The 13,668-nt window shown below is 43.7% G+C and overlaps 1 protein-coding gene across 5 annotated transcripts in view; it reads left to right on the top strand.

The window, feature by feature from the left end:
* Positions 1–13,018, top strand: part of LOC120945616 (glyoxal reductase-like) — a 206,597-nt gene extending 193,579 nt beyond the window's left edge. For 3 of the 5 annotated variants that reach the window (XM_040359926.1, XM_040359927.1, XM_040359923.1), the window contains one exon: positions 12,598–13,018. In XM_040359926.1, the coding sequence (XP_040215860.1) occupies positions 12,598–12,699 (102 nt within the window). In that variant the 3' untranslated portion in view covers positions 12,700–13,018. The remainder of the gene's footprint in view (positions 1–12,597) is intronic. The other 2 variants (XM_040359928.1, XM_040359925.1) reach the window with 1 other exon arrangement.
* The last annotated feature ends 650 nt before the right edge of the window (positions 13,019–13,668 follow it).

Genomic DNA, 13,668 nt, shown 5'->3' with positions numbered 1-13,668 from the left:
GCTCTACACAGCAGGCGCCGTATAGAGCCGACTAGCAGTTCGGCTACTTTTGGAAAACTGGTGATGCGCCAGGGGGAAGTTTTTCACAAGGCGTCAATCATCGAGCCTCTGCATAGGAACGCCTACTCTCGCGGGAGTGAGAAGCCGGGTGGAAAATAACAATAAGACGGTATGTACAGCAAAAAAAAAAAAAAAAAACGGCATAGTGTAAATGTTGGAATTATGCTGAATGGAATGTTAAATACATGTTTTTAGGGTGAACCTCCGCTTTAACACTTGATAGAAAACAATGTTAATTGACTAGACGTTAACCAGACCTTTAATTGTATTTCTTCCAGTGTGTTTATCTGCACATGTCGTATCATCCGCTGGTTTGGCTGAAAATTCTGTGCGGTGTAAAAGAGGCAGTGTAACGTACCTGGTTAGTGAGCCAGACGTGAAGAGGTCTCTCGTACAGCTCTGGCTCAGGGGCAACTGGTAGCCGGAGACAGCAGCAATGAGAGCACGGTGGGGTATGAGTGTCTGTGATCAGTCCAGTAGTCTGCGTGGTAGCAGTTGTCAGCAGGCAGATGTGGCAGCAGGACAAGCTGCTGACCAATGAGCTGGCACGGAAGGAGATGAAGCAGGCTGGATGAAAAGGGAGAAGGGTCAAACAAGACTGGTCAGTAACACAGGCAGATCAGGCATAAATGGTAGGCAGAAGAGTAGTCAGGTCGCAGGCCAATGTCAGCAGCGGTGAGGCAGATCAGGCAGCAAGAGGAGGCAGAAGCAGAATCCAGGAAAAAAGCCAAGGTCAGGACAGGTAGCAGGCAAACATAGTCAAGAGCAAGCTGGGTCAAGATCAGAGGTCAAGAATCAGGGATGAACTCACAGAACGCTATAGACCAAACAGCAATGAGCCAATGCTGCAGCCTTTGTTTAAATAGCCCATTTGGTGCCAGTATTTGTGGCAGGCGGGCACCTGGCTGTGCGTGTTCTTATACCTATGCCCAGGCTTATGCACATCTACTCTGCCAGTTTCTGGCCGGCCTGCACATGTACATACATATGCGCCAGGAAACTTCATCTGTGCTATGGGCAAGCCTTCCCTGACAGACAGGCTCAACTGACACTGGCAATGGTAAATTATGCACGAGACAGAAGCATCCAGTGAGTCCAAGCAGGGTTTGTCCTGCACTTTTGTTCAGTAAGGCAGCCAGCAAGCATAGTTTAAATGCAGGAGGGCTTTGTCCAACAAGTTTATAGCATAAAACAAACAAAACATCTGCCCCTCTAAGCAACTAACTAAACTGATTAACATCAGCTCATATATATAAAAGCTCTGTGCACAGCTGAGACTAATAGCTACTAGGTAAGATATACACCTTGGAATATGGCAGCTTATTCCCACCTAAAGCTCTACAAAGACTCTGGGCTACAGGGCCCAAAGCAGGACTTCTTAAGATTCTGAGAAAACAAGCCTTCCAGTTACCATAGTGCCACCCAACCTTCCATAGTGGTTTATAATGCCAACCTCTTACATTGCTCCCAAGCCCCCTAAGAGCCTTCAGCCCCCATAGCATCTGGCAACCTCTCACAGCGCCCCCATCCCTCCATAGTGTCCACTAGCTTTCCGCAGAGCCTCCAGTCTCCCATAGTGCCACCAACAGCGCACCCTAGGCCTCTCATTGCCCTCCAGTCTACTATATTTCCCTTGTAAAGCCCCCAGTCTCCTGAAGAGACCCTCAGTCCCCCTACAGAGACCCCATCCCCCTTAGTTGCCCCCTGCTCCCTCCAAAGAGCTCATCCCCTATAGGATCATCAAGTCTGTTGCTGAGTCCCCTGACCTCCTCCAGAACTTTCATCCCCCACAGTGACACTCAGCCCCATCCCAAGCCTTCCAAAATTTGGTTACATATTAGGTACTTGTATTGCGGGTATATAATTTGTATTTATCTTTTTACTGTTGGGGCATGGAACGTTTTAGATGCATTTACTAGGACCTGGTCACAATAACATTGAGAACCACTGTCCACAATCCTGCCAGTCAGTGCCTTACAGTGGCTCTATGGTGAATATAGGACTGGAAAAGAAATGCCAACGCTGCACCTGCTTTTGCAACCCATTTAACTGACTGACAGTTTATATTCAGATTCTTGGTCAGCTTCATAGTACAAGGTTTGAACATCATGCACACATTTATGTACTGTAGTAGTACAGGTCAGTATATTACTTTTAACAGAAATGAGTCACAGGCTATGATCTGCTGTAGAAATATGCCATTTGGGCAGATGTGACAGGAAAACAAGTATGTAAACCAAAAACTGTAGTTATGATGGAACAAATTACCATACAAGAAGAATCTTATCTCAAACAAACTCATCGCTAAAAACAATGTTTCAGGAAAGCGTAGACAATAAAGGAGGGAAGGGAGGGGACATGGAGAGTGACGAGAGCACTGCTTCCTGTCTGAATGCCAGAATAATCTGTGTACAGCTGGAAAGAGGCCAGATGTAAAACAATATTGTGACCCAAGAAAGCAAAGAGAATAAGATCTTAGGGAATCCTACAAGTGCTTCAATTACTAGAGCTAATAATAAAGTAATGCTGGGTGTACCATGCAGTCTATGAGTCTGACAGTGGCATTTTAGAGCCACATGAAGAGTGCATACATGAAGATCTATCTTTTAATAGTACAAGTAAGAAGAACAAAATATACGGAGTTATGTATGCTATGTCAGTTGTGTAGGATCCTTTGGACGTTCCAAACAAGAAAGATATGTTGCATTATTAAAGTGTAAAATCAGTCTTTATATGCATATTGGGCCATATTCTCGTACTTTCTGCGGCGGCATCGCGTAAGCTATTTACACTACGCCGCCGCAACTTACTGGAGCAAGTGCCGTATTCCTCAAGCACTTGCTCCGTAGTTTGCGGAGGCGTAGTGTATTTGGCCCGGCGTATCCCTGCGTATTTCAAAGGGGGCGGCTTATATTTAAATTAAGTGCGCCCCCATTTCGAATGAACTGCGCATGCGCCGGCCTAAAAATAGCCCAGTGCGCATGCTCCAGTTCTCGGCGGAAAACGTCAATGACGCCGACGTGTGCGTCATTGACGTAAAGTCGTATTCAAGAACAACTAAGGAAAACGACGTACCCGACGGGAAAAGACGACGCGGACCCGACGCCATACTTAACATGGCATACGTGGGACAGGCGTAAGGTTACCCCTCATATAGCAGGGGTAACCTTACGCTTAAGCAAACGACGTAAGCGACGGTTACGCGACGCGATTTCGTTCGTGAATCGGCGTATCAGGCTCATTTGCATAAACAAATGAGACCTGAACGTAAACGCCACCTAGCGGCCAGCGGCGAATTACATTTAAGATCCGACAGTGTAAGTGACTTACACATGTCAGATCTTCAGCGTATCTATGCGAAAATGATTCTAGGAATCACTCGCATAGATACGCAGGTCAAAAAAGAGAGATACGACGGAGTTTCCTGAGATACACCGTCGTAACTCTACTCAGAATATGGCCCATTGTCTTTATATTGGCCCTTAGGTTCCTAAGTGAGTATAACAAGCATAAGTTACTACTCATGCTTGTTATACTCACTGTGTAACCTAAGGGGTTAATCCTCTGCATTGTGTGATAAGGCTGTTCGATCATATCTTCTCTGATCCTCTCCTTCTTCTACTGTCCCCAATCCATCTGCTAATAGTACAGAGCCTTGGGGTCACTCTGCACATGCCCAATTTGGTGTGTTAGAGTTTTTTTCCTTTTTTTTTTCTTGGGAGGGTGCATGTAATCAGCACAGGGCCAATCAGCACTGTCCATATAGAGGGTCAGGTGTCTTGCAGCTACATAGGACAATTAGAGGACTCCTCCTACAAGCTTTAACCAGACACTATTAGAAGTCACAAGGCTGCTATATACTGCTGATGGGAAAAACTTTTTTTATTTATCTTTTTACTTTTATTTTTTTTTACACTTTTATTTTTTTTTTCCTATCACTTTTATACCTATTACAAGGAATGTAAACATCCCTTGTAATAGGAATGGTGTGTGACAGGTCCTCTTTATGGAGAGGTGTGGGGTCAATAAGACCCCACATCTCTCCTCCAGGCTGTAAAGCATGAGATTGTGAAAAAAAATTCACAGATTTTATGCTTACTAGCCACAATCGCACCTTTGTTTACTTCCGGGTACCCAGGCGTGACGTCATCACATCGCGCCCGGACCTCCGACAGTCATAGAGATGACAGTCATCTCTATGCTTCCAATCCGGCGCTGGATGATTCTTTCTCCAGGCCCCCGATGGCACGAGAGAGCCCGGAGAAGCACCGAATGGCGGCAGGAGGCGCCGCTATGATCGTTCTTATGGTGCGCAGAATGGCCACCGGCAAATAATGATATCTGAATGATGCCTCTAGCTGCAGGCATCATTGAAATATCCCCTCACAAGGCCCAGGACGTCATGTGACGTCCACACAGGATGGGAGATCCCATCTGTGAACGTCATATGACTATGGGCCGGTATTGAAGTGGTTAAAGAATAAACAGTGGTAGAAGAAGACAACAGAGAAATGCCAGAAATATACTGCCTCAGTGATGCTAATAGGGAGAAAATTTTTACATGAACTGAATAATAGATAAATATTTGGGTAAAATAAGAATTTCCAGAGACTCTGAGCCTATTATTTTCAGTTTATGAGATCTCCTATGGATGTCAAGCTTTACAAAGTTAATTGTTATGTTACATTGTATGCTGGTCCTCATAATATGCACAATCTGGCTCATTCAAGTGTTGCTCATAGAGAATAAAGAATTATTTTTAAATGTTATTTCTTGAAACTATGATAAGGACATTTGCCAGTATGACCCATCCTGGGATTAAAAAAACGCTGATTATACTGAAGTTTTGCGTTTTTTTTTTCTCTTGCCTTTAGAAGCAGCTCAATGTCCATGCACATTATTGTGTTTAGAGGCATATTTAAAGAGGAGATTTTGGAGGCAGAAAATAAAAGCATCACAAGTGCGTTTCGGAGAGGAGTTTTCAGGCCGAAAAAATGCTAATCGCGCCTAAACGTGGCGTTTAGGAGTGTTCCATGTTTTTCCAGTGTACATTCATTATAATGAAAAATGAGCGGAGGGGAATGTTTGGAAAAAATGCTTATACAGTAAAACCTTGATTTGAGAGTAAAATGTTTTAATAAATGTTGTCTTGATATACAAGCGATGTCTTGATATAAGAGTAGCATCATGTCACAACTGAATATAAAAAAGAAGAGAGGAGCCTCTAATGCCCTGTACACACGATCGGTTCATCCGATGAAAACGGACCGATGGATTTTTTCATCGGATATCTGAATTTATTCCTGCTGCTAGTGTTCATAGACCCTCAGTATGTTTTTATTATACAGTTTACTGTTCAAATGGACCTTTTTGCGTTTTAGTTTTTTAGGGTTTACCTAATAATACACCTGCAATGTGCAATGTGTAGTATTCTATAGAACTAGTTAGCTTTAAGTTCACTGTAAACTTAGCTAAATGGTGAAATCCGATTACTACATCTGGTTACTACACTAGGTACATTATCTTTGCCTTCCCTAATATGCACATTTATGTATTGTCAGTTGAAATATACTGTAGACGCATTTAAAACGAACTTGAGCCTAGACTATGCACACTAAAATATTTGATTTGACCAAATAGCAAAAGCAATTTAAATCAAGTCCTAAAATACCTCTGTAGCTGCAGGCATTGTGAAGAAATTCATTTCAGTTTAAAAAGAAGATAATACATTTTCTGTTGTTTTCTGTAGAGAACAGATCGTGGCGCCTACCTGCCTTCTAACCCAAACACACAGCAGGTTTTTCTAAGTTGTTTAAAACTGAGACCCCCACTTTAGAGTCACTGGGCTAGATTCAGCAAGCATTTACGGCGGCGTATCTCCAGATACGCCGCCGCAATTTCAAATCTGCGTCGGTTTCAAATCGTTACGCCGATTCTCCAAGGCACATACGTCTAAAAAATAGGCTTCCTCCGCCGACGTAGCTTGAATGCGGAGGCGTAAATTGTGTGTATTTTTACGCTGGCCGCTAGGGGACTTCCGTTGTTTTCGGCGTAGAGTATGCAAATTACCTAGTTACGTCAAAACACAAACGTACGTGCGCCCGGCGGTAGTTTTTTTACGTCGTTTGCGTAAGGCTTTTTCGGCGTAACGTTGCTCCTGCTATTAGGTGGCTTAGCCAATGTTAAGTATGGACGTCGTTCCCGCTTCGAAATTTTTATTTTTTACGTCGTTTGCGTAAGTCGTTCGCGAATAAGGCTGGACGTAATTTACGTTCACGTCGAAACGAATACGTCGTTGCGGTGTACTTGGGAGCAATGCACACTGGGATATGTACACGGACGGCGCATGCGCCGTTCGTAAAACACGTCAATCACGTCAGGTCATCACATATTAGCATAAAACACGCCCCCCCTTCCACATTTGAATTATGCGCGCTTATGCCGGCCCCATTCACGCTACGCCGCCGCAAATTATGGAGCAAGTGCTTTGTGACTACTGCACTTGCTCCTGTAAGTTGCGTCACCGTAGCGTAAATACGATACGCTGCGCCGCCATAACTATGCGCGCCCCTACCTGAATCTAGCCCCTTGTTGTGATCATTGAGAAAGAATGACTTTACAATCCATACAGCTAGATATTTTAGGGATGGCTTGTTATACTTGTTTACTGTGTATTAAGAACTTTGAAAGTACTTGAAAAATGGTATTAAATTCTTTATTTTTTTTTACTTGTATCTACAGGTAATCCTATAATAAGGCTTACCTCTAGACAGTGGAGGCCCATCCATTAGGGGCACCCGGGCGCCACCCCCTCTCTCCTCGCCACCCCCCTATATGCAGGTAATCCTATAATAAGGCTTACCTCTAGGCAGTGGCGGCCCGTCCATTAGGGGAACCCGGTCGCCGCCCCCTCTTTCCTCGCCCCCACACTATATGCAGGTAGTCCTATAATAAGGCTTACCTCTAGGCAGTGGCGGCCTGTCCATTAGGGGCCCCCGGTTCCTGCCCCCTCTTTCCTCGCCCCCACACTATATGCAGGTAATCCTATAATAAGGCTTACCTCTAGGCAGTGGCGGCCCATCCATTAGGGGGCCTGGGCGCTGCCCGATCACTCTTCGCCACCCCCCTATATGCAGGTAATCCTATAATAAGGCTTACGTCTAGGCATTGGTGGCCCTGCCACTAGGGACGCCCGGGCACCGCCCCCTCTATTCTCTCCATTCCCCTATATGCAATGGATAGATTCATGTATCGCACCACAGAAGCTGCTCCAGGAGAGGACACTGGAGCAGCTTTCCTCAAGCCTGTTATGCTGGAAGATGAAGAGCTCCAACCACTGCTCTCACTGCCCGCATCCAGGGTAAGGAGGACAGCGGGTAGTGGGGGGGTGTTAGTGCCATGCCACGCTCCATCGGTAGCCTGGGGGGGGATGTTTGCCGCCCCCAAAAAAAGCCCCACCAGCCGCCACTGCCTGTAGGTACAGTGAATATCTCCGAAACTTGCATAGTTTAGGAGATATTCATATTGCATGCAGCCAGTGATGTCCCTGGCACATGCGCTCTGAAGGGACGACATACCCGTGCCGTCCCTTGAGAGCTCCGTGCGACCGGGCCATGACTTCCACGCACATGCCCAGGAGTTTCGTCATTGCGGCTTGGCCAATAAGACGACTGAGCACGCAAACACGGAAAAGAGAACGGGAGAAGATGGAAGCCCTGTCACTGGTGACAGCGAGCCGCTGGAGGGCTTCATTCTAAGGTAAGTATTTAATAATGTGCTAGTATGCGATGCATACTAGCACATTATGACTTTACCTTGCAGGGGATTTACAAAAAAAAAGTGCGGTTTACTACGGCTTTAATGTCTATAGTCTGGGCACTGGGAAAATAATTTTTTTGTTTTTAAAAAGTGAGGGCTTGGATACATTTTGCTTCCATTTTACGGTAGGGATTCTTTTTTAGGTTTCTTAGCATTATTGCTGTTTACATAGTATTTTTTACAACGACTGTGATTTCCTTTCTACCCTGCTAGGATCAAAAAGGCAGCTGTGAGCTATCGGAATACTCAACACTACTTTAAAATGTATCTTTATTTGCTAATGTCTTGGCTTATATTTCAATCTAAAATAAATCAACTTTACTAGTTTGTGAGAAACAAATCTTTTTTACATAATAAAATAAACTACGCTAAATAAAGTTTCTTATTTCGGAAAATTGGGAGTTTTCCCAGGACAAATGCTTCAACCCATGGTGGCAGCTAAGGTTCACTAAGAAGAAAATGATAATCAGTTTGGTTATATTTTGGGCATATTCTCTGATATTTTTGTGCTACGACCCCGTAGTGAGATAGTAGGATGTTCACACGGGATTCATGTTTAATTTTTAACGTTACAGCGTGTTCTAGCAGGGGAGCCGCCCCCCGGTCAGAACACAATAGAACAGCGGGAAAGATCGCTACACTAACATCAGATTGTTAGTGCAGCGGCTCTGAACTGCGCTGTCAGTTTTTTTGTTTTTGTTTTTCAGCCCAGTGTGTACCAGGCTTAATATTTTAAAGCTTATATGAGATTTTCCTGATTGGGTTTGGATTTATTTTAATTCTGTGCTTGTTAGTATATATGTTTTTCAAGAGTATCTGGTTTGAAAGGAAACCCAACATTTTAGAAAATGGACCTTGATTATGTTCTCATTCTTTATGATGGAGTTAACCTTGCAGATGACATCTCTGTTTGATGTTGTACAATGGCTATTATAGCACATTGTCACTGACTTTTTTTTTGTGAACTTAAAGCGGAGTTTCACCCAAAAGTTGAACTTCCGCTCATTTGTCTAATTTCCCCCTCCTTTCGGGGGGGGGACAAGGATACTTCTCACTTCCGGGAGTCTGTGCCGCAGGCCATGATGTCACCGCGGTGCTCCTTTCTCTGGGTCAGTAGGAGAGAGGAGCAGGGCCTTGCGAATGCACAGTAGGGTTTCCGGCATGAAGCCGTAAGGCTACACTGCCGGGTTCCCTTACCAGTAAGGCCTTGCGCACACTGGATTTTCTGCTAACTCTCCTAAACTCTTTTCCTCCTGGCAGCAGTTTTGGCAGTAAACATTCCTGACACTTGTAAAGTCCTGTAATACGTATATGCACATCAAGGGCTTGGTCAGTAATTAATTTAATTAGGCAGAATAATAATTTACAGGTATTTTGTCCATTGAAATGAATTAATGTTCAAACGCTAAATGCGCCTAGTTTACATTTGTTTAAGCTCGTCAAGTGTTTTTTCTGCTAAAACTCTGCTGTGTATTTATTTTTTGCCTCTAAACGCTCCTGCCTCTAAATGCCTATGTGCGTTTAGAGGCAGGAGCCTCACGTCAAACACCCCCTAGGATCAGCAGATAAAAGGTCCAGGCCTAACAACTGCTTTGCAAGGGTAAAATTATTGAAATTACTGTCCATGATGAACAATTAGATACAGTGTGATTCTGCTGATCCATGTTTGGAAATGTTGACGATGAACTGAATCATTATTCTACTAACCTTAAAGCGGGGGTTCACCCAAAAAACAAGTATATCACATTACATTCAGTATACCGAAAACATGTACAGTATGCCGTTTTTTTTGGGGGGTGTACATACGGTATTATCAGTATTTTCCTCCCGGCTTCCGGGTACTCACTCCCGCGGGACTGGGCGTTCCTGTGCAGTGCCGCAATGTCATTTGGGACTTCGGCATACTGTACATGTTTTCGGTATACTGAATGTAATGTGATATATTTGTTTTTTGGGTGAACCCCCGCTTTAAGAATTAGCTAGTTGGGGAGGATTTTTTTACTTTATTAACTCACATAAACATGATAAACATAAAACTTCATGTATAAATACTGTAAGAAAGTTAGCTGAGCAGAGCGCTTGGATGACAATTCCATGTCCACTCTGCTTTTACAGAGCAGACACAGACAGCTCTATGGGCAGCCGAATGTAAACAAACCAGCTGTCTGTTTACACCTGACTGCCCTTTAATCCAATCCGACCAGCCAGAGGAGAATGGATCTCCTTCCGTTTTTTTTTTTTTGCCTGACTGGATTGGACCCAGAGGTAGCCAAGTGTAAATGGACACAAGTCTGTTTACATCCAGCATTCCTTAGAGAAGAATGAAGGGTTTGGCTGCAAAATGGACAACCAGACCCAATCCGACCTCTCGTGTGAAAGGGGCCTATGGTGTCAGCAGGGAGTGTGGTATAAGTCATACTACAGCTTCTATGAATGGGACAGGTTTTATGAATGGAACCTATCAATCATGCGTCCGTCCTCCATTTCTACATAGTTACATAGTTAGTCAGGTTGAAAAAAGACACAAGTCCATCCAGTTCAACCACAAAAAATAAAAAAACAAACTAAAAAACACAGTAAAATCCTATACACCCAACTCCATACCCACAGTTGATCCAGAGGAAGGCAAAAAACCCCAGCAGAGCATGATCCAATTTGCTACAGCAGGGGAAAAAAATCCTTCCTGATCCCCCGAGAGGCAATCGGATTTACCCTGGATCAACTTTACCTACAAATCTTAGTACTCAGTTATATTCTGTACATTTAGGAAAGAATCCAGGCCTTTCTTAAAGCAATCTACTGAGCTGGCCAGAACCACCTCTGGAGGGAGTCTGTTCCACATTTTCACAGCTCTTACTGTGAAAAAACCTTTCCGTATTTGGAGGTGAAATCTCTTTTCCTCTAGACGTAAAGAGTGCCCCCTTGTCCTCAGTGTTGACCGTAAAGTGAATAACTCAACACCAAGTCCACTGTATGGACCTCTTATATATTTGTACATGTTGATCATATCCCCCCTTATTCTCCTCTTCTCAAGAGTGAATAAATTCAGTTCCTCTAATCTTTCCTCATAGCTGAGCTCCTCCATGCCTCTTATCAGTTTGGTTGCCCTTCTCTGCACTTTCTCCAGTTCTCCGATGTCCTTTTTTAAAACTGGTGCCCAAAACTGAACTGCATATTCCAGATGAGGTCTTACTAATGATTTGTACAGGGGCAAAATTATATCTCTGTCTCTGGAGTCCATACCTCTCTTAATACAAGAAAGGACTTTGCTCGCTTTGGAAACCGCAGCTTGGCATTGCATGCCATTATTGAGCTTATGATCAACTAAAACCCCCAGATCCTTCTCCACTACAGATCCCCCCAGTTGTACTCCCCCTAGTATGTATGATGCATGCATATTCTTAGCCCCCAAGTGCATAACTTTACATTTATCTACATTAAACCTCATCTGCCACTTAGTCGCCCAATTAGACAGAGCATTGAGGTCGGCTTGTAAATTGGAGACATCCTGCAAGGACGTTATTCCACTGCATAGCTTGGTGTCATCTGCAAAGACAGAAATGTTACTTTTGATCTCAGACCCAATATCATTTATAAATATATTGAAAAGTAAGGGTCCCAGCACTGAACCTTGGGGTACACCGCTGATAACCTTGGACCATTCAGAGTAAGAATCATTAACCACGACTCTCTGAATTCTGTTCCATTTATAGAAGCTGTAGTATGGCTTCTATGAATGGCGGAGCAGGGCAGAAAAGGTTTGACATAGTCAGGCTGTCTTTACGTGAGCCTGTGACAGCCATCTAGTTGTATTAACCCCTGCTGCACTGGAAGATTATAGTTGTGGGGTGGCAGGAAGAACGGAGGAAGATTACTATAACAGCATTATAGTAGCATATTAACACAAGGGACGAGTCCAATGCCCCGTACACACGTGCAGGATTTCCAACGGGAAGAGTTCCCACCAGAAATCCCGAGGGGAAAGCCGAGAACCTGCTCGGGCGGTCTTTCCCTCTGCACACGGCCGGTTTTCCCAACAGGAAAACTGCGATGGAGCTTTGGCCGGGAAGCCTGGCCTTGTGTATGCTCCATTGCAGGTTTTCCCATAGGAAAACTGCCAAAAACCGCCAGGCAAAAGTCCGCCGGGAAAAAACAGAGCTGGTTCTCTTTTTTTTTTTTTCTCAGCGTTTTTTTGGCAGTTTTCCCATCAGAAAAACTGCAAGGAGCATACACACTGCCGGAATTCCTGGCCAAAAGCTCTCCTTGCAGTTTTCCCATTGGGAAAACAGGTCGTGTGTATGAGGCCATAAGTAATGTCTTAATGTGCTTAAATACAGGAAAACAGTTTTTGATTTTGACTGGATTTAGACTTTAAGCAGACAGTAAATTTTTTACTTAATAATGGTTCCATGAAAAAAAAGCTAAGGCATATGCATTCATGGTAGATGACACCTTTGAATTCACTCAGTTATACTACTACAAAACAATTGGCAAACTCTTATGGAAGAAAAGCGCATACATTTTATGAGCCATATATTGATTGTTGTTATGAATGAAATTGTTTCTGAATTACCAATGTCGTTCTGTATTGCTTTTATCATACAGCAGACTAGCTGGTATTTAGTTTAGTTTTCTTTATAGCAGCTGGATATGCTATTGTATAAGCTTATAGCACATTGTCATCCCTGTGATTCTAATTATTGGTTCTGTGTCTGACAGGTGTTTGACTTTCAACTGCAGCAGAATGACATGGACCATTTATCATCCCTGCATTGTAACAGGAAGCTAATTCATCTGACATACCCACTGTGGAGAGGATGAATCCAGAATACAGACGCGACTCTCAGAACACTGGAGGCTGTGTTGTGTAAAGCACATCATAACCACTATCACACGGGTCATCCAAGAGTGACTATAGACATGCCTGCAAGAGGGCTAATGTTATTAAATGCAATTACTCTTGACCCAATTGAAAGACACTATTCTTTAAATGCAATGTGTTATTTTGGTTTTGTGTTGCCTGTTGCCTTTGTGTTTTTAATGCAATTCAAACATTTACTTGGCACCAAATATATTTCTATGGAATTTCTTGGGAAAGTGGTGGAAGGTAACAGAATAAAATATGCCTGTTACAAACCTAGGTAGTTTGATTTGAATGTATCTTGAATTTGAACACATCATATATAATAAAGTTCAATTTATGCCCAAAATATAGATCCAGACACATAGGCAATTAAAGTTGTATGCTAATCTCAGTTTTTTTGTAAAAGCCAAGTTTGACCCAACTTTGAACCTTCTTTTAGGTCCTTTAGCCAGCCAGGTAAACAAAAGTACCAGTATTGAGGCTGGTGTTGTGGAGACTTTCAAATCACTTCAGCTACCGTTATGTCTGCATTGACTGATCAGATTTGCATGTAGTTTTCACTAGAGTAAGGCCCCGTACACACGTCCGAGGAACTCGACGGGCAAAACACATCGTTTTGCCCGTTGAGTTCCTTGTGAAGCCGCCGCGGATCTCGGCGAGCCAAAGTTTCCCATTGAACAACGAGGAAATAGAGAACATGTTCTCTATTTCCTCGCCGAGATCCTCGTCGGCTTCCTCGGCCGGGTTTCTCGGCAGAATTCAGCTCCGACCGAGTTTCTGGCTGAATTCTGCCGAGAAACTCGGTCGTGTGTACGGGGCCTTACTAATGGGGGCAACCAGAAGCTTCAAGGGACTTACCCTTAGCACTTTTTTCCAGTGTACGGGTGGCTGGGCATCTCTACTATACATAAAGACATACAGGTGCA

The sequence above is a fragment of the Rana temporaria genome, chromosome 7 (genome assembly GCF_905171775.1).
Source record: "Rana temporaria chromosome 7, aRanTem1.1, whole genome shotgun sequence".
NCBI classification, from domain to species: domain Eukaryota; kingdom Metazoa; phylum Chordata; class Amphibia; order Anura; family Ranidae; genus Rana; species Rana temporaria.
Note: the sequence above shows the minus strand (reverse complement) of the source record. Positions and strands in the feature narration are given on the sequence as shown.